Below are 25,571 nucleotides of genomic sequence, written 5' to 3' on the forward strand. Positions count from 1 at the left end.
CGCCGGATTCTGTCCTGGTTGCCCCTCTTCCAGGCCAGCTCTCTGCTGTGGCCAGGGAGTGCAGTGGAGGATGGCCCAAGTGCTTGGGCCCTGCACCCCATGGGAGACCAAGATAAGTACCTGGCTCCTGCCATCGGATCAGCGCAGTGCGCCGGCCGCAGCGCGCCGGCTGTGGCAGCCATTGGAGGGTGAACCAACGGCAAGAGGAAGACCTTTCTCTCTGTCTCTCTCTCTCACTATCCACTCTGCCTATCAAAAAACTAAAAAATAAAAAAATAAAAAACAGACTAACTGACAGCCAGAGACACAGCCGGAAAACTCACATCTACTGGTTCATTCCCCCCAAAGAACCAAGACAGCTGTGGATGTGCCAGGCTAAAGCCAGGAGCCAGAAACTCAATCTAGGTCTCTCATGTAGTGACATAAACCCAATTACTTGAGTGATCAACCACTGCCTTCCAGGGCATTAGTATTAGCTAATTAGCAGGAAATCGGAGTCAGGAGCCGAAGCTGGGAACCAAACACAGGCACTCCAATGCAAGACATGGTCATCTCAACCACTAGGATAAACACTCCCAGAAGTACTTGATGAACTTGTATATGCAATAGGAAACATTTTCTCAGATTATTAAAGGGTAAAAGGTTGTAAAATTGTGAGTCCTTTTCCAAATCCCACTTATTCATGTTATCTGTTGTAAAATATTTGTATTTTCTCATAGAAGTAAGAATCACTAGCTGCCTTTATGAAGTTATGTGTTTGAAGTAAAATAGTTAAAAATAATTCAGTTTTCAAATTATAAATAATTTTTTTCTCTGCAGATATTTATCTACTTTTAAAATTGCAACAATAATATAATACTTTGAGTATTTGTATACTTAATGCATTGGAGTATATATGATGAGTTTTCACATACTTTTTGTAAAATCTATGTTATAAATCCTAATAAAGCCTAAAAATTATAGGTTAAGCATTGGTGCTTCATGTAGAAAAAGACATCAAATATCAATTTATCATTTTTCTCTTAAAGATTATTTTTATTTATTTATTTTATTTTATTTGAATGACAGAAAGACAAAAAGAGAGACAGGGAGATCTTCTGTCCTCTGGTTTGCTTCCCAAATACCCACAGCAGTCAGGACTGAGCCAAGCTAAAGGTCAATCTGGGTGTCCCACAAAGGTGTCAGAGATCCAAACACTTTAGCCTTCATCTCTACTTCCTAGGGCGCACATTAGCAGAGAGCTGGATTGGAAGTGCCACTCCCAATATGAGATGTGGGAATCTTTTTTTTTTTTTTTTTTTTTTGACAGGCAGAGTGGACAGAGAGAGAGAGACAGAGAGAAAGGTCTTCCTTTGCCGTTGGTTCACCCAACGGCACACCGCACTGATCCGATGGCAGGAGCCAGGTATTTATCCTGGTCTCCCATGGGGAGCAGGGCCCAAGCACTTGGGCCATCCTCCACTGCACTCCCTGGCCACAGCAGAGAGCTGGCCTGGAAGAGGGGCAACCGGGACAGAATCCGGTGCCTTGGCTGGGACTAGAACCCGGTGTGCCGGTGCTGCAAGGTGCTGGATTAGCCTAGTGAGCCACGGCGCCGGCCCTTTTTTTTTTGACAAGAGATGTGGGAATCTTAAGCAGTGATTTTCTGTTGTGTCAAATGCCTGTCCAGGTTATTTTAAAATAATGACAAAAAATATTTTAAAATCAAATATATTTTAAAATAAATTCTTTTTTTAATTTTTTTAATTTAATTTTATTTATTTTTTATTTTTTGACAGGCAGAGTGGACAGTGAGAGAGAGAGACAGAGAGAAAGGTCTTCCTTTCCATTGGTTCACCCTCCAATGGCCGCCGCGGCTGGCATGCTGCGGCTGGCGCACCGTGCTGATCTGATGGCAGGAGCCAGGTACTTATCCTGGTCTCCCATGGGGTGCAGGGCCCAAGCACTTGGGCCATCCTCCACTGCACTCCCTGGCCACAGCAGAGAGCTGGCCTGGAAGAGGGGCAACTGGGACAGAATCTGGTGCCCCAACCGGGACTAGAACCCGGTGTGCCGGTGCCGCAAGGCGGTGGATTAGCCTAGTGAGCCGCAGCGCCGGCCAAAGTAAATTCTTAAATTTTATTTTAACAAGTCGAATCTTATAAAATCTTCCAGGCCATATGCTATCTAGACACCTAAGTAGAATTATACTAAAAACCAGAACTCATGGCTTGTACTGCATATAATATTGCTATTTTTTTAAGATTTTTATTATTTATTTATTTGAAAGGCAGAATTACAAAGAGAGAGAGAGAGATTGAAACTTCCATCTGCTAGTTTACTCCCCAGATGGCCACAACATCTAGGGCTGGGCCAGGTGGAAGCCAGGAGCCGGGAGCCAGTAGCTTTTTTCAGGCTTCCCACATTGGCTACAGGGGAAGAAGCACTTGAGCCATCTTCTGCTTTTCCCAGGTGAATTAACAGGGAGATGGATCAAAGTGGATCAGCTGGGAATCGAACCAGCACCCTTATGGGATGCTAGAGTCACATGTGGCCACTTTACCTGCTGTGCCACAATGCTGGCCCAGCTCATTTAATTTTAATATACTCTGGCTTTTCATAGCTTACCATGATTAGTGTAGTATTTCTTTCAAGATTTGTTTTTTATGAAGAAACCTAGCATTTTAAAAAGTCCAATTTTTTTGTTTTCTTGCTTTTTATCTTACTTTGCTACATTTTGATTTCTATTGTGATTTGGTTCTTTAGTTTTTAATATAATCTATGTCTAGATCATTTTAGTCACAAGACTGTGACTTTTTCTCATTCAGAATTCAAATTTTCAGTTTAATTACATTAAAATATTAAAACTTGCCATAGACTAAATTGTGTTCTCTGCACTCTTCTGTTTTTTCGTCTACTTTTAGCTTAATATATGATTATTTTAAGAGGTATTTTGTTGGGGCTGGCATCATGGCACAGCAGTACAACCTGCTGCCTGCAGGGCCAGCATCCCATATGAGCCCTGGTTCATGTCCTGCCTGCTCCACTTCCAATCCAGCTCCCTGCAAATGGCCTGGGAAAAGCAGCAGGAGACGGTCCAAGTGCTTGGGCCTGTGCACCCACATGGGAGACCTGGAAAAGGCTCCTGGCTCTGGCTTCAACATGGCCTAGCGCCATCCATTATAGCCATCTGGGGAGTGAACCAGCTGATGGAAGATCTCTCTCACTCTGTCTTTCCTTCTCTCTGTAACTCTGACTTTCAAATGAATAAATGAATCTTTAAAAAAAAAAATGTAAAGAGACATTTTGTTAAAGTCACCATTCCCAGAAACTCATGACTGTAACATAGCTATTTATTTTTAATTTTCTCTTTTTGACATTTCTAGTTTTTATTGGAATTTTTTTCAGTTTGAACTTGACAAAAATTCCTTAGACTTTGGAATGTGTTCCAAAGTTCTTTTCATAAAAATCAGACTTTTTTTTTTCTTTTTTCCAACTTCAAATTGCCATTAGATTTTTTTTAACCCTTATGCAGCTATGGATCTTTTCCACTTTCTCTGAACTGTTTGAAAGTCCTGAAAATCCCAAGAGTATGACAGCCAAATATTGACTTGTTGACTTCTCTGTGACACTGAGCAAGTTAAGAGAGCTGTAGACCCCTGGGCATAGAACCTCTGACAACAGGGAAAATAGTGCTGGAGATAAAGTGGCTTCCTTCATTAGTCCAAGAACTTAAGGGCAACTGTCTCCTGTTTGAGTTAGGAGGTTGATTTAAAAAAAAAAAAAAAAAATATGCACTAGATGGGGCCAGCACTGTGGCATAGAGGGTAAAGCCATCACCTGCAGTGCCAGCATCCCATATGGGTACCAGTTTGAGTCCTGGCTGCTCCACTTCCAATCCAGCTCTCTGCTGCGGGCTGGGAAAGCAGTAGAGGATGGCCCAAGTCCTTGGGTCCATGCCCCCACGTGGTAGACCTGGAAGAAGCTCCTGGCTCCTGGCTCCTGGCTCCTGGCTCCTGGCTCCTGGCTCCTGGCTTTGGTTTGGCATAGCTCTGGCTGTTGCTGCCATCTGGGTAATGAACCAGCAGATGGAAGACCTGTCTCTCTCTCTCCCTCCCTCTCTCTCTCTCTGTCTGCCTCTGCCTCTCTGTAACTCTGCTTTTCAGATAAATAAATACATCTTAAATACACACACACACACTAGGATAGGGCTGTCTAGACAAGCAAGCTTAGTTACCCAGGTTGACTTTACTGAAGCATTCCGAAGGAGGAGGAGGACAATATACATCTCATTTGTTAGTCACTGGGAGAAAAACCTCTAGGGGAGCAGTTGGGTGGCAGGACCACACAGTAAAAAACAAAGAGCAAAAATCATACATTCACACCCCACACATGAGGGGTCTTTTAAAAGTTCATTGAAAATATGTATGTGGGAGCCAGCTTAACAGCAAATTAATCTGATTTGAATCGGGGCTGCTCCACTTCAAATCCAGCTTCCTCCTAATGCAGGGGGACATTAGATGATGACTTAAGTGTTTAGGTCTCTGCTGCCCCAATGGGAGACCCAAATGGACTTCCTGGCTCCTGAATTTGGCCTGGCGCAGCCCTGGCTGTTGCAGGCATTTGGACTAATGGAAGATATCTTTATTTCTCCTTTTCCTTCTCCCACTCCACATTTGTCTTTCTGTCTCTGCTACTCTTTTAAGTAGGTAAAAATAAATAAACATTTAATATAATAGAAAGTGTGTAAATGAAGAAGCTATACATGGATTTCAAAAAAAAGTTTTTGTACCAAAATAAAACTGTCATTTAATTTATTGTCTATGAACTTTTCAAAGCTCTCTCAAATACACACCTGACACTCACCTCATTCCCCAGCCCTTCAGTAAGTTACATGTTTCCAGTAAACAGCTGCTACTTTTGCAATCTTATGACTGGAAAATTATTGTTTTTCTTAAGAAAAATGGACAATAGTAAATTAGATGTGGATAAAACTCGCGTTCTTTATGTGAACTTTTGAGGTACTCTGTACATTTTAAGAAGCTACATTTTTGAAATAGGTTATTTCTCCTACGTTAAGCATGCCCTATTATGTTACTGCACCCCTTTATTAAGAGAAACAGTTTAGGATTTGTATTTGGAGTTTGTGTGCGTGTATCTGTGTGTGTGTGCATGCATCTGTATGTGTGTTGTTGATAGAGGTAAGATCCTTTGAAAAGACAGCCAATATCAGGTAGATTCTAATTTGTATAAAATCTTATACAAACCACAACTAATTATTTAATATAATGAAATTTTTTTCTTTTTTCTTTTTGGATAGGCAGAGTATACAGTGAGAGAGAGAGAGAGACAGAAAGGTCTTCCTTCCATTGGTTCACCCCACAAATGGCCACTATGGCCAGCATGCTGCGCCGATCCAAAGCCAGGAGCCAGGTGCTTCCTCCTGGTCTCCCATGCGGGTGCAGGGCCCAAGCACTTGGGCCATCCTCCACTGCCTTCCCCAGGCCACAGCAGAGAGCTGGACTGGAGGAGGAGCAACCAAGACAGAATCCAGTGCCCTGACCGGGATTAGAACCCGGTGTGCCGGGGCTACAGGTAGAGGATTAGCCTGTTGAGCTGCAGCACCGGCCTAATATAATGACATTTTATTATATTAAATGTGCCAATTAGGAGAACTACACCTACATTTCAGGGTTGTGGTTAAGAATTTATAATGTCTTTTATATAAAGCATCTCACAAGGTAAACACTCCTAAATGGTAGTGGTAGTTATCACTATGATGAGTCATTTGAAATTAGTGCCTTTACCTGATCTTTCCCTACCATTCTTTTCCCTGCTTTTTAGGAAAGACTATGCTGGATTTCAGAAAAAATATGAAGATCTTAAAGAGCAGCTAAAGCATAAAGAGTCTCTTCTTGCTGCTAATCTTTCTAATCGCGTTGGTGGTCTTTGTTTGAAATGTGCTCAGCATGAAGCTGTCCTTTCCCAAACCCATAATAACATTCATATGGAGACCATCGAAAGACTAACTAAGTAAGTACACTGCCATGACATAGCCTGTGGCAACATGGAAAATTGTGTCTTTAAAGGAGATTGTGTTTTTTTATCCCTATGCTAAATCACATGATTGATGTTAAGCTTCAAATAAAATGAATTCTAAAAGTTTATTATAGCTTTCTTGAAGACAGAATTGGTTGTCTCTGCCAACTGTGGTAACCATGTTACCTTGGACAAATAACTTTTATTTCTTGGTTTCAATCTCATCTTGAGTGAGAGAGTTGAACTAGATAATCTTTATAATTCTTTCTAGTTTGATGATTCTCAAATTACAAATCTTGCACTGTTCTTAAAACTCAGTGTGATAAAATACTACAAATTAAATTCAAAGATGGGAAAAAGTATTTGTCAGATGTAACAAGATTGGTAGGATGTATAAAGATTTTCTTTTGAAACAAAAATGGCAAACTGCTCAGTTATGTAGTGGGTAAAAAAATAGGAACTGGTGAGCAATAAAAGAAGAAATCAATATAATCTCAAAACACAATCCATCAGAACAACAAATTAGGACAACTGATAATCACAGTAGTTGATGAGATCGTGAGTTAGTGAGTATTTGCATGCTATGCTGGTGGAACTATAACTTGGCACAACTACTTTGGAAGGTAATATAGTACTATCGATTACTGTTTAAATTGTGCATTTAACTTTTTAAAATCTGTCGCTCCCCCTCTTCACGGAGGAACGACACAGGACCCTGCACTGTTCTTTTATCTGCTCAGCCCTTCCCGGGTTTGCTGCTGGTTCTTCCCGGGTTGGCTGCCGTCCCTCCACATCCGTGGAGGGGCGGGCCCCCCTGCCACTTTCCCCACTTTCGCAGGGGAGTGGCACACCACCGGCCGGCTCTCTGGGGGGCTGCTCAGGTGTTCTTCAGATAGATGTTCCCCTTAGATGTACCTGGTGCATGTTGTCTCTCTCCTCCTTTATAGTCCTCTTCCACCAATCCCAACTCTGCTACCCACACGCCGAGTACGCTGCTCTCCTCCAATCAGGAGCAGGATCAGCTCCTGCAGGTTATTGGTCGAACTGGAGGCAGCTGTGTAGAAGCTGTTTACTCCTCTCCCAGCTCCATATTGTGGGAGAGCAGATGCATAGAATAAGTCTTAATTCCAGTAACTTAGTCTAGTCCGAGTTGCTCCTCACAAAATCTACCCTAAAGAAAAAAAGCTCATATGTACAGTGGCGCCTTTAAATATTTGGTTATTTATTTGAAAGACAGAATTAAAGAGAGAGAGGAGGAGAGACAGAGATCTTCCATCCATTGGTTCACTCCCCAAATGGCCGCAATGACCAGGCTGGGCCAGGCTGAAGTCAGGAGCCAGAAGCTTCTTCCAGGCCTCCCATGTGGGTACAGGAGCCCAAGGACTTGGTCCATCATCCACTGCTTTCCCAGGCGCGTAAGCAGGGAACTGGATCAGAAGTGGAGCAGCCGGGACTTGAACGGCAGCCATATGGAGTACAGGCACTGCAGGCTGTGGTTTTAACACGCTGAGTCACATCACTGACCCCAGGGCCTTTAAAAGGAAGATTTTTGCATTATTCTTTGTAATGTTGTGAAAGTAAGTTGTGTTTTAGTTAAACTGTAAAATTTTATATATAGTCTAAATGAAATAGAATCTCTGTTCTACAGGAGATTGTCTCTAAAACATATTGCTTAAAGTAAACAACATACCAGATATCCAACGATATACCCAGTTTATATGAAATTGTAATTTTTGAAGTCCATGTACAATCACAGTACAAAATTTCTGTAGGTTCATAATATGTATAGAAAAAGATTTAAAAGAATAAGCATCAAATATTTAATAGTGATATGCACTGGAGAGATGGGAGAAGGCACAGGAATTGAAAATGTGTAACAGGGGGCCAGCACTATGGCATAATGGATAAAGCTGCTGCCTGCAGTGCTGGCATCCCATAAGGTACCAGTTCTAGTCCCAGCTGCTCCATTTGGGGAGTGAACCAGCAGATGGAAAACTTCTCTGTCTCTCTGACTCTACTTCTACCTTGCAAATAAATAAATAAATCTTAATAAAAAAAAAAAAGTATAACAGGGGCTGGTGCTGTGGCATAGTAGGTAAAGCCGACACATGCAATGTTGGCATCCCATGTAGGTACTGGTTTGAGTCCCAGCTGCTAGACTTCTGATCCAGATTCCCACTATGTGCATGGGAAAGCAGCAGAAGATGGCTCAATACCTTGGGCCCCAGTACCCACACAGGAGACCCAGAAGAAGCTGTTGACTTTGGATCTACCCAGCTCTAGCCATTAATGGCCGTTTGGGGAGTGAACTAGTTGATGGAAGACCTCTCTTTCTGTCTCTCCCTGTCTCTGTAACTCTGCCTTTCAAAGAGAGAGAGAGAGAGAGAGAGAGAGAGAAAGGGAAAGAAATCTTTTTTAAAAAGTATAAAAGAGCAGAGTCTACACTTTAAAAAAAGTTTATAACAAATGGGTCTTTATATTGATAATTTCAGAAACAGAATGTAATAAAAAAAATAATTTAAAAGTGAAAAAAGCTTAACCAGGCCAGTGCCATGACTCACTCGGCTAATCCTCCACCTGTGGCGCCGGCACCCCAGGTTCTAGTCCCAGTTGGGGTGCCAGATTCTGTCCCAGTTGCTCCTCTTCCAGTCCAGCTCTCTGCTGTGTCCCGGGAAGGCAGTGGCCCAAGTGCTTGGGCCCTGCACCCACATGGGAGACCAGGAGGAAGCACCTGGCTCCTGGCTTCGGATCGGTGCTCGCTGGCCGCAGTGCACCAGCCATAGCAGCCATTTGGGGGGTAAATCAACGGAAAAGGAAGACCTTTCTCTCTGTCTCTCTCACTAACTCTGCCTGTCAAAAAAAAAAAAAAAAAGGCAAGCAAGCTTAACCAAATTACAGAAAGAGGCAAAGTTTAAAAACAGGTAGCATAGCAAAGTCAACTAATAAATGAAAAACAGAGAAACAGAGTTTCCTCTCCTGTTGTCTTTCATATTATTCTTCTACCTAATGAGAAAAAGATTTTAAAAGGAAGCTATAGTGTTGGATTCCAAGTCTGGCAGTCATTTAGAAATTAAATTCTTGCTCAGTCATGTATTCCTTTATCTCTATCCTAAATTTGATCTCTTAACCGCTTACAGTAAATGTCAACTACTTAGTTCAATTTTCTGCTTTGTCAATATATCATTGTCTCATGTTCTGTTTTAATAACAGAATATGATGAAATACTGCTGCTTTTTTGTAAATGAAAATTTTTGTCTATATGATTCCCTTGGCTTAAGCTGGCCTTAAGCTTTTTTCAGCTTATCAATGCAGAATGCTGAATATTGAGTGCTATGCTGACTTTGAAAAGTTCTCAGCACTTTTCAGGTTTGGATTTCCAGTTTTATGTGTAGTTAAAGCCTGACCCTGTAATAAGCTGTTATTGTATCATATCCATATATGATTGTAGCATAGAATTAAAACCCTAAAAATGATCAATCAAGAGTTTCATGGCCTCTTAGAAGTATTATGATACCTGCTTTAAGCTCCCTTATTACATCCTTTATCATGTCCTGTTTTGAATAAATGACACAAGTGACTTGTACAGTTGACAAGGAGAGGGTCAGGCACAATTTTGGGATCTCAGGGAGTTTTTGAAGGCTATATTTAACTGTTTATGATATTGTGTGTGTTTTTAAATTTGATTTGAAGTCCTCATGGTGTTTTTGAACATCTGCTTTTCACTCAAGCCTCTCTGTACCATAATGTATATAAGAGTAACTGTAACCTCTTTTTCTTGCCTAATGATCAAAACACCTTCAATTGGTAATCAGGATGGAGCTGCTTTATTTTAACTTGCTTTCTGAACTCATAATACCTTGGAAAAGTTTCAGTGTACTTTCTGAAAAGGTGATATGATTACCACAGTACTGCCCAGAGACTTGAGTTCAGCTTGTAATTTTGGAGTGGGTCATTGGCAGTGTTCTGTATAGTTGGCTTTGAAAGACTATAGCAGGAACTTCCCAGAAATGAGGAACAAAGAAATGTTGTAGTCAGCCCTCTAGATCTTCTTTTTAAAAAAGTAGTAATAATGCTTATTAATAATACTTAATGCTGCATAAATTGATAATATCATGGGAGAATTTAAGAATTATGAGGCATTTCTTAGGCACTATGTATCTCAAGTTAAAACTCATGCACATACTCATGTATCAGACCAATTCTCCCTTTTGCTTAAATAGTTGGCTGAGATGGTAAAGGAACTTTCTCAGTACTTTTTGCTCTGTTACACTAATTTCCTTAAATATTACATGCTCATCAATGTGTGTAAGTGCATGCTCTTTCACCCCAGAACTCATGCTGTTTACGTCATCAAGTGTGCTTTTGGCAGGATCATGGCATTTTGCAGGACTAATGCTGTTTTGCTTGCTTTGCTTCAAGGAATCCCTTGATCACATTCATCAGAACATTTTCATAGTATTTTCAAGCACTCACTGAGCTTTTGCATTGAAAAATGGTGATTTGTAGAGCTGCTCCCACCCTCACTTCTATATATCATCTGTATTGTGTAACTTCCCATTGTTAGATTCTCACTTAGGCCTAGCTCTAGGCTGGGGACTCTGAGCTGTAGAGCAGGACTGCATCTGACTGAACCTAGAGGCCCTCCTTCCTTTTCCCTCAACTTTGCAATGCTTGCAATTTGGTATATGGTCTGGCAGAGTTAAAACCATAACCAAAATGCAGTAACTGAATGGATAATTCCAAATTGTCAAAATGACTACCTCCAAGCTTCTCAATTTGTCTGAGGCACTAGCTTAAAGCATGTAGTGTGTTTATCTTACAGAAAAGTGGAGTATGTCAGTCCAGTGGTTACCCAGATTTTTAGAATAATCACTTTGTGGTCTGTTGAATGTTGAGCTTAACAGACATCTGTATTTCGGGGTTTATCCTTGGTGATTCTCTATTGTTCAATAATCTAAAGTTATTGAGTCTATATTCTGAAAAATGTTTGAACCAGAGCAACTAAATTCTTTAGGTTCCAGTTCTAAATGTCAGATGACTTTTTCAATTTAGATCAGAAAATATAAGTAATGGGAAGAAGCTTTAGTTTACTTCTTGTGATGCCCTCTTAGAGAAGATTCTTTATCCATTCAGTTTTGTTGTTTATGTCATTGAGTATATAGTGGATGACAAACTCTATTCTTGGCAAGAGAATATTGTGGAAAGAGATTAAGTTTATTAAATATGAGTCTACCATAACAAACAAATTAGATTTTGACCTGTTGTGATGTTTCTGTTAGCATACTTTCAAGTGTTGGAGCTTTTCTTGTCCATTCTTTTTATTTAGAATTTTGTCTTTGATGATGCCATAGTATCAGAAATAGATTAGAATATAACTGAGTAGACAGGCCAGCACTGTGTCGTAATGGGTAATAGCATCCAATATGGGCACTGGTTCGAGTCCCAGCTTCTCCACTTCCGAACCAGCTCCCTGCTAATATGTCTAGGAAAGCAGCGGAGAATGGCCCAAGTACTTGGACCCCTGCACCCACATGGGAGACCCAGAAGAAGCTTTTGGTCTTGGCTTTGGACAGGCTCAGCTCCAGCTATTGCAGCCATGTGGGGAGTAAACCAGCAGAAGGAAGATCTCCCTCCCTCCCTTCCTTCCTCCCTCCCTCCCTCCCTCCCTCCCTCCCTCTCTCTCTATCTCTCTCTCTCTTTTCCCCTCCCTCCCTCCTCCCCCTCCCTCCTCCTCCCTCTAACTCTCTCCCGCTAACTCTGCCTTTCAAATAAATAAATGAGTATTTTTTTAAAGATGTATTTATTTATATGAAAGTCAGAGTTACACAGAGAGAGGAGAGGCAGAGAGAGAGAGAGAGAGGTCTTCCATCCTCTGGTTCATTCCCCAATTAGCTGTAAACACTGGAGCTGTGCCAATCTGAAGCCAGGAGCCAGGAGCTTCCTCCCAGTCTCCCACGTGGGTACAAGGGCCCAAGGGCTTGGGCCATCTTCCTACTGCTTTCCTGGCCACAGCAGAGAGCTGGACAGGAAGTGGAGCAGCCGGGTCTTGAACCGGTTCCCATATGGGATGCCGGCACTTCAGGCCAGGGCATTAACCCACTGCACCACAGCGCCGGCCCCATAAATGAGTATTTTTTTAATAAAAGAATATAACTGAGTAGTAACTTTTGGTTTTCACTGAGTATTAGAAATCTGAGAGCTGATTATAAGACACGTGTATTGATTTGCTGTCTTTAAAGAGTAAAGTTTGCTTTTCTTCTAAATTATAAGTCCTATTTGGATTGCATATCTGTGATGAAGCTAATTCCCTTTTATGTTTGTGCTTTTTGGGATTGCAAATAAATTCAAATATAACTGTTTAAACATAAATATGTTTTCTTACTTAACTAGAGTAACTTAACATTGCTTTGATTCTTAGACTTTTTCACATAATCTATTGTACTTTATTCTATCAAAAAAATTTGCTCTTATTAGGAAATTCTAAAGATCACCATGATCCCATGAATTTTATATTTGTAGCACTTCACCCTTTTTTTTTTTTTTAGCAAAAAGAGCTTTTATGAAACTGCTAATAATTGTAACATTGTTCAGTGTTAAGTGTTCTTAAAATGTGGCTGCCTTCCAAATACTACAAATAGCTGAGATTATTTTCCTTCATCACATTTTTTAAATGGAGTTAATTTGGTTAATTCTAAAAGCATTTCAAATTTAAAAGTTTATAAGCTTCTACTCTATGATTCTTTAAAGTTTGCTAAGTTGTTTTTTTTTTTTTTTAATCGCAGTTGGCTATTTTATGGTAGTTTAGAACTTGGCAATGAAAAGAAAACTGTTTCAGTTGAATTTGAAATCACAGTTTAAAACTTAATTCCTTTAACAAAACATGGAATAGAATATGTAATGGTCCAACAAAGATTTTTCTGCTTTGTGTGTATAGAAATTTTCTCACTTTTCTCTCTCTTTGGCCTCCTGAACATTTTTATTCCAATTATCCTGGAATATTTTGTATGGGATTTATTTAACCTACCAGAATGGATCCTTGCTATGTTACAGGGAACTGAATGCATGCTGGCATTCAGTTCACTTTTACCCACAAAGAAACAGCTTAGCTTAGGGTACTATTGAGAATAACTGAAGTGGGGGTAGGACTTGGTGATGATCAAACCCAGAGGGATGAGACTTTGTTAAACTGTGAATGTTATATGTGTAACCAAGGGATTTCACAGATTTCACACCAGTGCTTATTGAAAGAGAAGAATGTGTTTATGAATATCTGAAAGAATTGAAAGAGAAAGGCAAAAAGAAAACTATAAAGGAAGATAAAATGAAAAGGTATATATTTGCTGTTCAAATAAATGAGAGGAGAACCAGCAGCATAAACATAGCTTTAGTTCTTTCTTAAAAGACTGAGTTTTTAGATACAATACCTAACTTTCCTATTTAGGTGCACTTTTTCTTTTCTTCTTCCCCCTCAAACGTCACCCCAACCCTGCTGTTAAGTTAATTTGCTGTTTTTTGGCTTTGATTCTGTAGTCCCTAATGTGCCAGTTCTCTCCACAACAGGTTATTGTCCTAGGCAGATGCAGTCCTGCCATGAATGCGCTCAGCCTCTCTGGCTGCTCTGCTTGCTGCTCACAAGTCAGGACAGAGGGTCTTTCTCTGGAGTGTGCTTTAGTATGTGCTGAGCCAGCCCACCCTGGCTCTTCTAATACGTATTAACGCTCTTTCCCTCCTGATGTATGAGTATATACTCGTTTGATCATTTCTTGTTTTGAATGTTCTTTTTGTGCTGACAGAGAAAGAGATGACTTAATGTCTGCATTAGTTTCCGTAAGGAGCAGCCTGGCAGATGTGCAGCAAAGAGAAGCAAGCGCTTATGAACAGGTGAAACAAGCTGTGCAAATGACCGAAGAAGCCAATTTTGAAAAAACCAAGGCAAGTTAATAAGATGAAAATGGAGGCATTACAGAATGACTCTTTTCTTCTGAATTGGTCTTTGGTTATTCTTCTATAGCTAAACTCTCTTTTTCGAATGCATGAAGTAATACTAATCTAATGTTGACTTTTCTATACCAAACAAATTAGCTATTTGAAGAAGTCTTATTCTTCTGCAAGTATTCTTGTTAGATCACTATTCTGAGAATGTAGTATAATATGGTAAAGTACTTTAAGAGATTGTGTGCTTAATCTTTTTTTTTAAAGATTTATTTATTTATTTGAAATTCAGCGTTACACAGAGACAGGAGAGGCAGAGAGAGAGAGAAAGAGAAAGAGAGAGGTCTTCCATCTGATGGTTCACTCCCCAGATGGCCGCAACGGAGCTGTGCCGATCTGAAGCCAGGAGCCAGGAGCTTCTTCCCGGTTTCCCATGTGGATGCAGGGGCCCAAGGACTTGGGCCATCTTCTACTGCTTTCCCAGGCCATAGCAGAGAGCTGGACTGGAAGAGGAGCAACCAGGACAGAATCAGGCGCCCCGACTGGGATTAGAACCCGGGATGCCGGCGCTGCAGGTGAAGGATTAGCCTAGTGAGACACGGCGCTGGCCGTACATGGAAATTTTGATAACATACAAAAGATGACAGCATATACATATATTTATAGCATCATTAGCTATAAGTCTGGATTCATCATAAGCTAATTAGATATGTTTAATGATGATGATGACAATAATAAATACCTAGTGATCAGTGTTCCAGGCTATTTTAGTAATAGGAGGTTACTGTCACTCCATTTTGAAGAAACACAACTTAATCATTACAGTTACTGTGTGTTTTCCCCTGCCACACCAGACATACTTCAAGTACTTCAATAACCACATGTGGCTGGTGGTTACCATATTGGACAGTGCAGGTAGAGATTGTTTTCCTTTTTTTTTTTTTTTTAAGATTTATTTATTTATTTGAAAGTCAGAGTTACACAGAGAGAGGAGAGGCAGAGAGAGAGAGAGGTCTTCCATCCACTGGTTCACTCCCCAGATGGCCGCAACAGCTGGAGCTGCGCCGATCTGAAGTCAGGAGCCAGGAGCTTCTTCCCAGTCTCCCACGTGGGTAAAGGGGTCCAAGGACTTGGGCCATCCTCTACTGCTTTCCCAGGCCATAGCAGAGAGCTGGATAGGAAGTGGAGCAGCCAGGTCTTGAACCGGCGCCCATATGGGATGCCAGTGCTTCAAGCCAGGGCGTTAACCCGCTGTGCCACAGTGCCAGCCCCAAGAGAACATTTTCATCATTATCAAAAGTTTTATTATGGCCGGCGCCGCGGCTCACTAGGCTAATCCTCCGCCTAGCGGCGCCGGCACACCGGGTTCTAGTCCCGGTCGGGGCGCCGGATTCTGTCCCGGTTGCCCCTCTTCCAGGCCAGCCCTCTGCTGTGGCCAGGGAGTGCAGTGGAGGATGGCCCAGGTGCTTGGGCCCTGCACCCCATGGGAGACCAGGAAAAGCACCTGGCTCCTGGCTCCTGCCATCGGATCAGCGCGGTGCACTGGCCGCAGCGTGCCGACTGCGGCGGCCATTGGAGGGTGAACCAACGGCAAAGGAAGACCTTTCTCTCTGTCTCTCTCTCTCACTGTCCACTCTGCCTGTCCAAAAAAAAAAAAAAAAAAAAAAAAAAAAGTTTTATTAAATAGCATTATCTAGGCCGGCGCCACAGCTCAATAGGCTAATCCTCCGCCTAGCGGCGCCGGCACACTGGGTTCTAGTCCCAGTCGGGGCACCGGATTCTGTCCCGGTTGCCCCTCTTCCAGGCCAGCTCTCCGCTTTGGCCCAGGAGTGCAGTGGAGGATGGCCCAAGTCCTTGGGCCCTGCACCCCATGGGAGACCAGGAGAAGCACCTGGCTCCTGCTTTCGAACGGCGCGATGTGCCAGCTGCAGCGCGCCGGCTGCAGCAGCCATTGGAGGGTGAACCAACGGCAAAAGGAAGACCTTTCTCTCTGTCTCTCTCTCTCTGTCCACTCTGCCTGTCAAAAATAAATAAATAAATAAATAAATAAATAAACAAACAAAGACAAAATAGCATTATCTAGATTAAGCATCACTAATCTGAAAATCTGAGATCCCAAATCCTATGATAGATGAATATCTTTGAATCTGACATGATGCTCAAAAAAACTTATGATTTTGGCACACTTCAGATTTTTATATTAGGGTTATGCAGTTGACAAAGTCTATGCAAGTATTCTAAAATTTGAAAGATTGTGAAATATGAAATTCTTCTGGTGCTATGCAGTTAAGATAAGGAATACTCAACCTTTAGTAACATCAGTGTTTCATTAAAATATTGGGACTGGAGGTGGGTATTTGGCCTAGTAGTTAGTTGCTGATTAAGACATCTGTATCTCATATCAGAATGCGTTGAAGTCCTGACTGTGCTCCTGACTCCAGTTTCCTGCAAATGCAGACCCTTGGAGACAACAGTGGCAGCCAGCTCCAGGCTTCAGCTGCCCTCTGGCTATTGTGAGCACTTGGGGAATGAACAGGTGAAACACACTATACAAATGAACCAATGGATGAGAACTCTTCTCTCTCTCCCTCCCTCCCTCCCTCTCCCCCTCTCCTTTTCCCCTTCTCTCTCCCCCTCTCCCCCTTTCTCCCTCTCTCCTTCTTCCTCTTTTCCCTTCTCCCTCTTTCCCTCTCTCCCTCTCTCTCTCTCTGCCTCTGTGTGTGTGTGTGTTTCACTATCAATTTTTTAAAAGCTTCTAATAAATAAAATATTAATTCTGTATGAATTTCACTTCTTATACCATTTCCAGGCTTTCGTTTTGGTGTCTACTTTTCTCAATCTTTCCCCTTTTTATTTTATTTTTTTAAGATTTATTTATTTGAAAGAGTTACACAGAGAGAAGAAGAGGCAGAGAAAGAGAGGTCTTCCATCTGCTGGTTCACTCCCCAGTTGGCCGCAATGGCCGGAGCTGAGCTGATCCAAAGCCAGGAGCTGAAGCTTCCTCCAGGTCTCCCACATGGGTGCAGGGGCCCAAGGACTTGGGCCATCCTCTACTGCTTTCCCAGGCCACAGCAGAGAGCTGGATTGGAAGTACAGCAACCAGGACACAAACCGGCACCCATATGGGATGCCAGCACTGCAGGTAGCGGCTTTACCTGCTGTGCCAATTGGGGATGGAACCAATGGAATTATTTATTTATTTAGCAGGCAGAGTAAGAGCGAGGGTGTGAAAGAGAGAGATTTCCATTCACTTGTTTACTACCCAAAGGGATACCAAGTCGAAATCAGGAGCCAGGTACTCCATCTGGGTCTCCCACATAGGTGACAGGGGTCCAAGTATTTGGGCCGTCTTCACTGCTTTCCCAGGTGCATTAGCAGGAAAATGGATCACATATGGAATAGTCTGGATTCAAACCGGCACTCATATGGGATGCTAGTATCGCAGGTGTTGGCTTAACTCACTGTGTCACACTGCTAGCCCCTCTTCTTTCCTCTCTATCTCAGTTAAATCTGCTCCATGTCCTCATTCCTACCTCTTGTTCTTCAGCCTCCTCTATTTTTTTTTTTTGCCAGTTTCTCATTGGTATCTGTTGTCTCCCAACTAGTGTTTTTTTCCTTCCCAGTAAAATTTGAATCTTCCAATTTCAGATGGACTCATTACATTCACTCCCCAAATCCGTCTCACTCAGTGGTGTCCTTGACTGCTAACAGGATCTAACTGGAAATTGGATGTCATCCTCTCCTCATCCCTCATTTTCAAGCAATCACCCAGTGTAAATTTTACTGTCTAAAGTTTTCTTAAGATGGTAATATTTATCTCCGAATAAATATTAAAATGAATTAATATCTTTGTTTATATCTTGCAATAGCCTCTAGTATTGCCCTTTCTTTAATCTGTTCCCTATATTTCTATGGCTTGAAATGATCTGTCTTAAAGACAGATTTGATCATGTGACTCTCTTTTTAAAAATTCTTAAACTGGCGCCAGGGTTGTGGCATAGCACGTAAAGCCGTTGCCTGCAACACCAGTATCTCATACAGGCGCCAGTTCGTGTCCCAGTTGCTCCACATTTGATCTAGCTGCTCTCTCTCTTTCTCTGTCTCTCCCTCTCTTTCTGTAACTCATGACTTTCAAAATAGATAAATAAATCTTTTTTAAAAAAAAGTAAAGTTCTTCAGTGAATTCCCACTGCATTCAGGAGGGTCTCCAAGCTTATGAGATCTGTCACAATGCGGCTCCTTTTACCTCTCCAGCACCACTTCTCATTACTCTCCTCTCACATGCAGACTCAGCCGTCATCAGCTTGGAAAGCCTGGAGAATTTAATGATTGAGCATGGGCTTACTAGTGATAGCCAGATCTAGACTGAATTTCCTCTTCCACCATCCACTGACATGTGAACATGCAGAAGTTATTTAACTTCTCTGAGGCTCATTTTTTTTTTTTGCTCATATGTAAAATTAAGCTAATAACTGACAGATAGGATTATTAATGAGTTGTCATATAGAAACCTTGGCACAATAATATTCAATAAGGAATGGCAGTGGTGATGATTGTAAACCCAGTGATTATCCCATGCTCTCTCTAGTCTCTGAGTCTATGTATATGATGTGCAAATTTCCCACTTCACAGCCTGGATTTCTCTACCTCCTTATATATCTTAGCATATGCAGTCTCTATAGAAAATCTCTGATCTTCTGTGTCTAGATTCGATACACCTCTTATGTGTTTTTATAGCACAGTTTTTCAACCATGGCTTGTTAACATTTGGGGCTATACAATTCTGTTTGAAGGCTGTCCTGAACATAGGAGGATGTTAATAGCATTCTTGGCTTCTACCTACTAGATACCGGTAGTACACTGGTTTTCTCCAAATTGTGATAAGCAAAGATAAATGTCTCCTGGCACTGCCAGATTTCCTCTAGGGAACAAATTTGCTCCAGTTAAGAACTACTCCTCATTATAACATTATTGAAATATGTTATTATTACTTATTTGTATCTTTCAATAACCTTGAAAACCTTTGACAGTAACTTACTTGTCTTGTTCACTGTTAAATCTCCAGTGTCTTGCATTAGTGTTTGGCTCATAAATACAGACTCAGTAAAGTTCCACTAATTAAGTGTATTGCAACTTGTATTCTCATTAGCACTCAAGAATTTCTTCTTATCTTTCCTGTTCACTTACTTTGCCAGTGCCCGGTGAAAGTTAATCTATTGTTGCTTCCAGCCTAAGCACTGCCAAATACAGTTGTTTAGGAAAACTGCTGAATGAGCTGTGCTGTAGAGTGTGATACTGGTAACCTGCAGTGGCTGTAGGTTCTGTCCCCTTGTTCTTTTCTCTGTAGTTGAATACCGTCTGTACTCTACACAGGAAGTACACTTTCCTACCTACCTCTGCTCCCAGCACACTCTTCTCAACAGGAGACACACTTTTTGCTTTACTGAGGTCAAGACAGCTTGCCAAGACCCTCCCCAGCATCTTCTCATCCCTTGAATGTTTGTCCAACTCATTTTTTTCCTTTTCTGGCCCTCTATTTCGCAAGATGAATCTCTTTCTTCTATAAGTTTGTGATGTCTTCTACTTCTAGGGTTGCAGGGGGCCTGAACTACTTGTTATCATATCTTTCTTGCCTACTCTGTCCCTCCCTCTCCACTGTTTGTCCCTCTCATCCTGTCTACAGCTGTTTAAGCAAACAAAAAGCAACCTTCATGTATTCAGCTTCCATTCAATTTTCTACCTCTGTCCATCATTTCACTGGCAAGCTTTTTATTTTTTTTAATATTTTATTTATTTATTTGAGGTATAGAGTTACAGACAGTGAGAGAGAGAAACAGAGAGAAAGGTCTTCCTTCCGTTGGTTCACCCCCCAGTGGCTGCTGCGGCCGGCGCACCGTGCTGATCTGAAGCCAGGAGCCAGGTATTTCTCCTGGTCTCCCATGCCGGTGCAGGGCCCAAGGACCTAGGCCATCCTCCATTGCCCTCCCGGGCCACAGCAGAGAGCTGGACTGGAAGAGGAGCAGCCGGGACTAGAACCCGGTGCCATATGGAATGCCAGTGCCTCAGGTGGAGGATTAGCCAAGTGAGCCACGTCGCCAGCCCCCAGTGGCAGGCTTTTTAAAAGCAACTATCTGTCCTGCTAGCTTTCCTCTCACTTCTGATCATATTGCAGTTAGACTTTGAACAAATTGCAGTTAGGTTTCATGCTACTAAACTGTTTATTTAGTGATCAAGTAGTCACTTCCTGATGACCAAACCCATTGACCTCATATCAATTCTCATTTGACTCAAACTCTGTATTTTTTTTTTAAAAAAGGTTTTATTTATCTATTTGAAAGGCAGAGTTACAAAATGGCAGAGGCAGAGAGAGAGAGAGAGAGAGAGGAAGGGAGGGAGGGAGGGAGGGAGGGAGAGGTGTTTAATCCACTGGTTCACTCTCCAAATGACCACAATGGCGGGAGCTGGGCCGATCTGAAGGCAGGAGCCAAGAGCTTCTTCTGGGTCTCCCATGTGGGTGCATGGACCCAAAAATCTGGGCCAACTTCCACTGCTTTCCCATGCCATAGCAGAGAGCTCTATTGGAAGAGGAGCAGCTGGGACCCAAACTGGCACCCATATGGGATGCCGGTGCCATAGGTGGAGGCCTAGCCCACAATGCCACAGTGCAGGCCCTGTCAGACTGTATTTTTGGAAGCCATTAAGTGCCCTATCATAACGTAAAACCTGTTTCCCTTGTTTCAGCTGATATGTTGCTTCCATGGGTCCTCTTTTTATCACTGTTGTCTACTCTTACATGTCTTTACTTTTTTTCACAAGCCTTAAATGTAGACATTCCCTAGAGTTAGTTCCTAGCTTTCCTGCCACGTTGCTGTCATTCCCTGTCTTTGTTTCTTTATGGAGATGTTATCCTACTAACATCTGAAACTATACACAACAAAATTAAAACTTCTCTCTACCTTCTAACTTGCCACTCCTTTTCTACTATTTTCTATATTATCTTTTTCAAAACTTGGCATAACTATCTTACCCACAGCCCTAGCTTATATCCTTTAAAATATATGGATTTGTTCCCATACCTCATTCCTGACATCCAATCAGTTGCCAAGCTCGCTCTCTCATCAGAGTCCATTACTTTGCAATGCCAACTTTTCAATTCCCATATCCCTGTCCTGGCGCAAGTCTTCACACACACTGCAACTTTTGTACACTATTGCCATAGCCTTCTAGTTGGTTTCCCTCTGGCTTTTTCCAGTTCCACTGTGTCTTTCACATTGTTTTTGTAGTCTTCCTGAATTGTACCAAGTCTCCCTTTTCAGTTAGCTTCCCTCTTGCAATAGAAGACAAGACAGATTCTTTAGTATGACCTTGTAGATTTTTCTGGTTGCTCTTTTCTAGACTTACCTTTTGCTTTACTCTTCCATATAGTCCATGTGCTTTCCAGAACATGAGCCACAAATGTCCATTGTCATGCGTTTACTCATTCTGTACTCTTCTGCCCTATTGGGTATTTATACTGTGTTTTTAAAAAAGCATTAACCCTTTAATTAGCAAATTATCTCATTATAAACACAAAATCACTTCAAAAGGGTCATGGAAAGTAGAATTAAAAGATTAGCTTATTTTGGTGCAAAATGTTATATAATTCTTGCATTTGAATATGCTGTTGTTTTTGAGTATTTATACTATGAAATATCCAGTTCATTCTGTGAGGCTTAACTCAAGTGGCACTTCTCCTGCAGGCTTTCCCCAGTCCTTCTTTTTTGAATGAATCTCTTCCTTCTCTATGTCCATATTGATATTGCACAAAAATGTGGAGGCACTTTTATCTACCAAAAGACCTTGAAAGTCAACTGCGACATCTATTGTATTCCTAACATGACCATTTGCATATTAATTGCACAATAAACATTTGTTCAATTAAATTAAAGCAAATTATCAGTTTGAACTATTACTGTAAAGCTTTGTAGTTGGTGTTTTTTAAAACTTAACAGTGAAGGACAAGCAAGGGTGTTGTATTGGGAATTTATAGCATTTCCACTGAATTAATACTAATCAGTACAAGGACTGATTGCTAAAACAGTTTATGAAGTGGCTTGTATCTAGAGATTGGGTTAAAACACATTAGGAAGTAAGAGGGCACAATTTAATGTAAAGCCTAGCTATTTTTATTACTGAGCTATGAAATGATTACTTTGTTCTTTACTTCTTGGTATCTGTTGCCATCTAGTGTGCCATTTGTGTATTGCATGTTCAGTAAATAGGAATTAAATACAAATGAGAATTTATAAGGAAAGTGAAAATGCCTGAAGCTTTTTTTAAACTTTTATTTAATAAATATATATTTCCAAAGTACAATTTTTGGATTATAGCCACTTTTTCCCCCCATAACCTCCCTCCCACCCATAACCATCCCATTCTTTATCAAGATTCATTTTCTTTTTCTATTTTTTTTTTTTTTTGATAGGCAGAGTGGATAATGAGAGAGAGAAACAGAGAGAGAAAGGTCTTCCTTTGCCGTTGGTTCACCCTCCAATGGCCGCCGTGGCCGGCGCACTGTGGCCGGTGCACTGCGCTGATCCGAAGCCAGGAGCCAGGTGCTTCTCCGGTCTCCCATGGGGTGCAGGGCCCAAGGACTTGGGCCATCCTCCACTGCCCTCCTGGGCCACAGCAGAGAGCTGGCCTGGAAGAGGGGCAACCAGGACAGAATCCGGTGCCCTGACCGGGACTAGAACCCGGTGTGCTGGTGCCGCAAGGCGGAGGATTAGGCTATTGAGCCACGGCGCTGGCCAAGATTCATTTTCAATTATCTTTATATACAGAAGATCTACTTAGTATTTACTAAGTAAATATTTTAACAGTTTGCACCAACACAGACACACAAAGTATAGAGTACTGTTTTAGTAGTAGTTTTACTGTTAGTTCACATAGTACAACACATTAAGGACAGAGATCATACATGGGGAGTAAGTGCACAGTGACTGCTGTTGTTGATTTAACAATAATGCCTGAAGCTTTTATGAGAAAATAAACATTTAACATGAGAATATTACAATGCCATGTATAGATTCTTTTTTTTTTTTTTTTTTTTTTTTTTTTTTTTTTGACAAGCAGAGTGGACAGTGAGAGAGAGAGACAGAAAGGTCTTCCTTTTCCGTTGGTTCACCCCCCAATGGCCACTGCAGCCGCCGCACCACACTGATCTGAAGCCAGGAGCCAGGTGCTTCTGCTGGTCTCCAATGCAGGTGCAGAACCCAAGGACTTGGGCCATCCTCTACTACACTCTCTGGCCATAGCAGAGAGCTGGCCTGGAAGAGGGGCAACCAGGACAGAATCCGGCGCCCCGACTGGGACTAGAACCCAATGTGCCCATGCCGCAGGCGGAGGATTAGCCTAGTGAGCCGCAGCACCGGCCTGAATAGATTCTTATATGAAACTACCTTGGATCAGATTCCCACTCTTCGACTTTCTAGGTCTCTGAGTTGGGCAAGTTTATCACTGAAAGCCCATTTCTTCAATTGAGTGACAAGAATTATTTAAAATTTATTGAGAGAGTTAAAAATGGTAAGCCATATAAGCCATTTTGAAAATATCTGGCATATAATATATGCTCAATGTTTTTCTTTGAATGTTGCAAGTTATTACAGTTAGGGATAACTTTAAAAGAGAAAAAAATTGACCTTTCACTAAATGAGTATGGGAAAGCTACAAGAAACAGATGAAATAGTTAACCTGCCTGGGACCTGTCTGCCTGTATGAAATGGTGCATGGGATGGCCTGAGGCACAGGCTTTGGCATGAAGTTACCAGGAGCATATTCAAATGCAAGAATTATACAACATTTTGCACCAAAATAAACTTATCTTTTAATTCTATTTTCCATGACCCTTTTGAAGTGATTTTGTGTTTATAATGAGATAATTCACTAAACAAAGGGTTTATGCTTTTTTAAATACCAACCCAGTAGACCTAGTAAATGTTCCAAAACTTTTTATCCCAAGTTGCCAAATTATTTTGTGTTAGATTATAATGTAATCAGAAGGGCAGTGAATAGTAACTTAGAGTAAAAAAATCAAAAAGCATTGAAAAGATATACAGGGCCGGCGCCGAAGCTCACTTGGCTAATCCTCCACCTGCGGCGCCGGAACCCTGAGCTCTAGTCCTGGTCGGGGTGCCGGATTCTGTCCTGGTTGCTCCTCTTCCAGTCCAGCTCTCTGCTGTGGCCCCTGTGGCCCCGGGAAGGCAATGGAGGATGGCCCAAGTGCTTGGGCCTTGAACCTGCATGGGAGACCAGGAGAAGCACTTGGCTCCTGGCTTCGGATCGGCGCAGCGTGCCGGCCGTGCCGGCCATTTGGGGGATGAACCAATGGAAGGAAAACCTTTCTCTCTTCTGTCTCTCTGTCTCTCTCACTGTCTAACTCTGTCCAAAAAAAAAAAAAAAAAAAAAAGATATATACAGGGGCCAGTGCTGTAGTACAGCGGGTTAACGCCCTGGCCTGAAGCACTGGCATCCCATATGGGCACCAGTTTGAGACCCGGCTGCTCCACTTCCGATCCAGCTTTCTGCTATGGCCTGGGAAAGCAGTAGAAGATGGCCCAAGTCCTTGGGCCCCTGCATCGCTTGGGAGACCTGGTAGAAGCTCCTGGCTCCTGGCTATGGATTGGCGCAGCTCTGGCCATTGCAGCCAATTGGGTAGTGAACCATGGGATAGAAGGCCTCTCTCTCTATCTATCTCTCTCTCTGTCTCTTTCTGCCTTTCCTCTCTCTGTGTAACTCTGACTTTCGAATAAAGAAAGAAATCTTTAAAAAAAACAAACAAACAAACACAATTTCCCTTGCTCACCAGACAGAAGGGAGAGCCTCTCAGGAGGATCTGAGAAAAAAAAAAGAAAAGATATACAAAGTAATGTATGTTGTCTGCCACAAAACAAAAAATAACATAAATATCTTGAAAAGAGGAGATAAGCATAGACTATCAAGTTTCTGGTAAGCAGGAATTTATAAATAAAAAATCAGTAGTTTGCATTATTAATAAGTTAAATGCTTAACATTATTGATAATCATTTTTATGGACTTTATTTTTTTTAAGATTTATTTATTTATTTGAAGGGCAGAGTTACAGAGAGGCAGAGGCAGAGAGAGAGAGGTCTTCTATCCGTTGGTTTACTCCCCGGTTGGCCACAATGGTCAGAGGTACACTGATCCAAAATCAGGAGCCAGAAGCTTCTTTCAGGTTTCCCACATGGGTGCAGGGGCCCAAGGATTTGGGCCATCCTCTAATGCTTTCCCAGGCCATATTAGAGAGCTGGATCGGAAGTTGGAGCAGCTGGGACTCATACTGGCACTCACATGGGATGCCGGCACTGCAAGCGACGGCTTTACTGGCTACACCACAGTGCTGGCCCTGATGATATACTTTCAGTTTACTTTAATCACAAGCTTAATCTCCATTAAATAAAGAGTTCAACAAGTAGTAAGTACTAAGACCACAGTTCCTCAGGAGTATAGACAAGGGCTATAAACAATAAGCAAATCTCAAGATGTCAATTTTACTAATGTGCATTTATTTTTTTTTTTTTTTGCCCTATACATTAGTTTCCAGAAATCAGACAAAGCATATAATA

General features: G+C 41.7%; 1 protein-coding gene across 38 annotated transcripts in view; it reads left to right on the forward strand.

The window, feature by feature from the left end:
• The window catches only part of SDCCAG8 (SHH signaling and ciliogenesis regulator SDCCAG8), a 270,085-nt gene that overhangs the window by 39,254 nt on the left and 205,260 nt on the right, over window positions 1-25,571 (forward strand). For 37 of the 38 annotated variants that reach the window (XR_007909721.2, XR_007909718.2, XR_007909716.2 and 34 more), the window contains 2 exons: window positions 5,824-6,012; window positions 13,812-13,950. Coding sequence is in view for 30 of the 38 variants with exons in the window: in XM_051820787.2 (XP_051676747.1) it covers window positions 5,824-6,012; window positions 13,812-13,950 (328 nt within the window). In the remaining 8 variants the exon portion in view is untranslated. Of the gene's footprint in view, window positions 1-963; window positions 5,721-5,823; window positions 6,013-13,811; window positions 13,951-25,571 lie in introns of those variants that run through there. The other variant, XM_051820799.2, reaches the window with a different exon arrangement.

The sequence above is a fragment of the Oryctolagus cuniculus genome, chromosome 13 (genome assembly GCF_964237555.1).
Source record: "Oryctolagus cuniculus chromosome 13, mOryCun1.1, whole genome shotgun sequence".
Taxonomy (NCBI): domain Eukaryota; kingdom Metazoa; phylum Chordata; class Mammalia; order Lagomorpha; family Leporidae; genus Oryctolagus; species Oryctolagus cuniculus.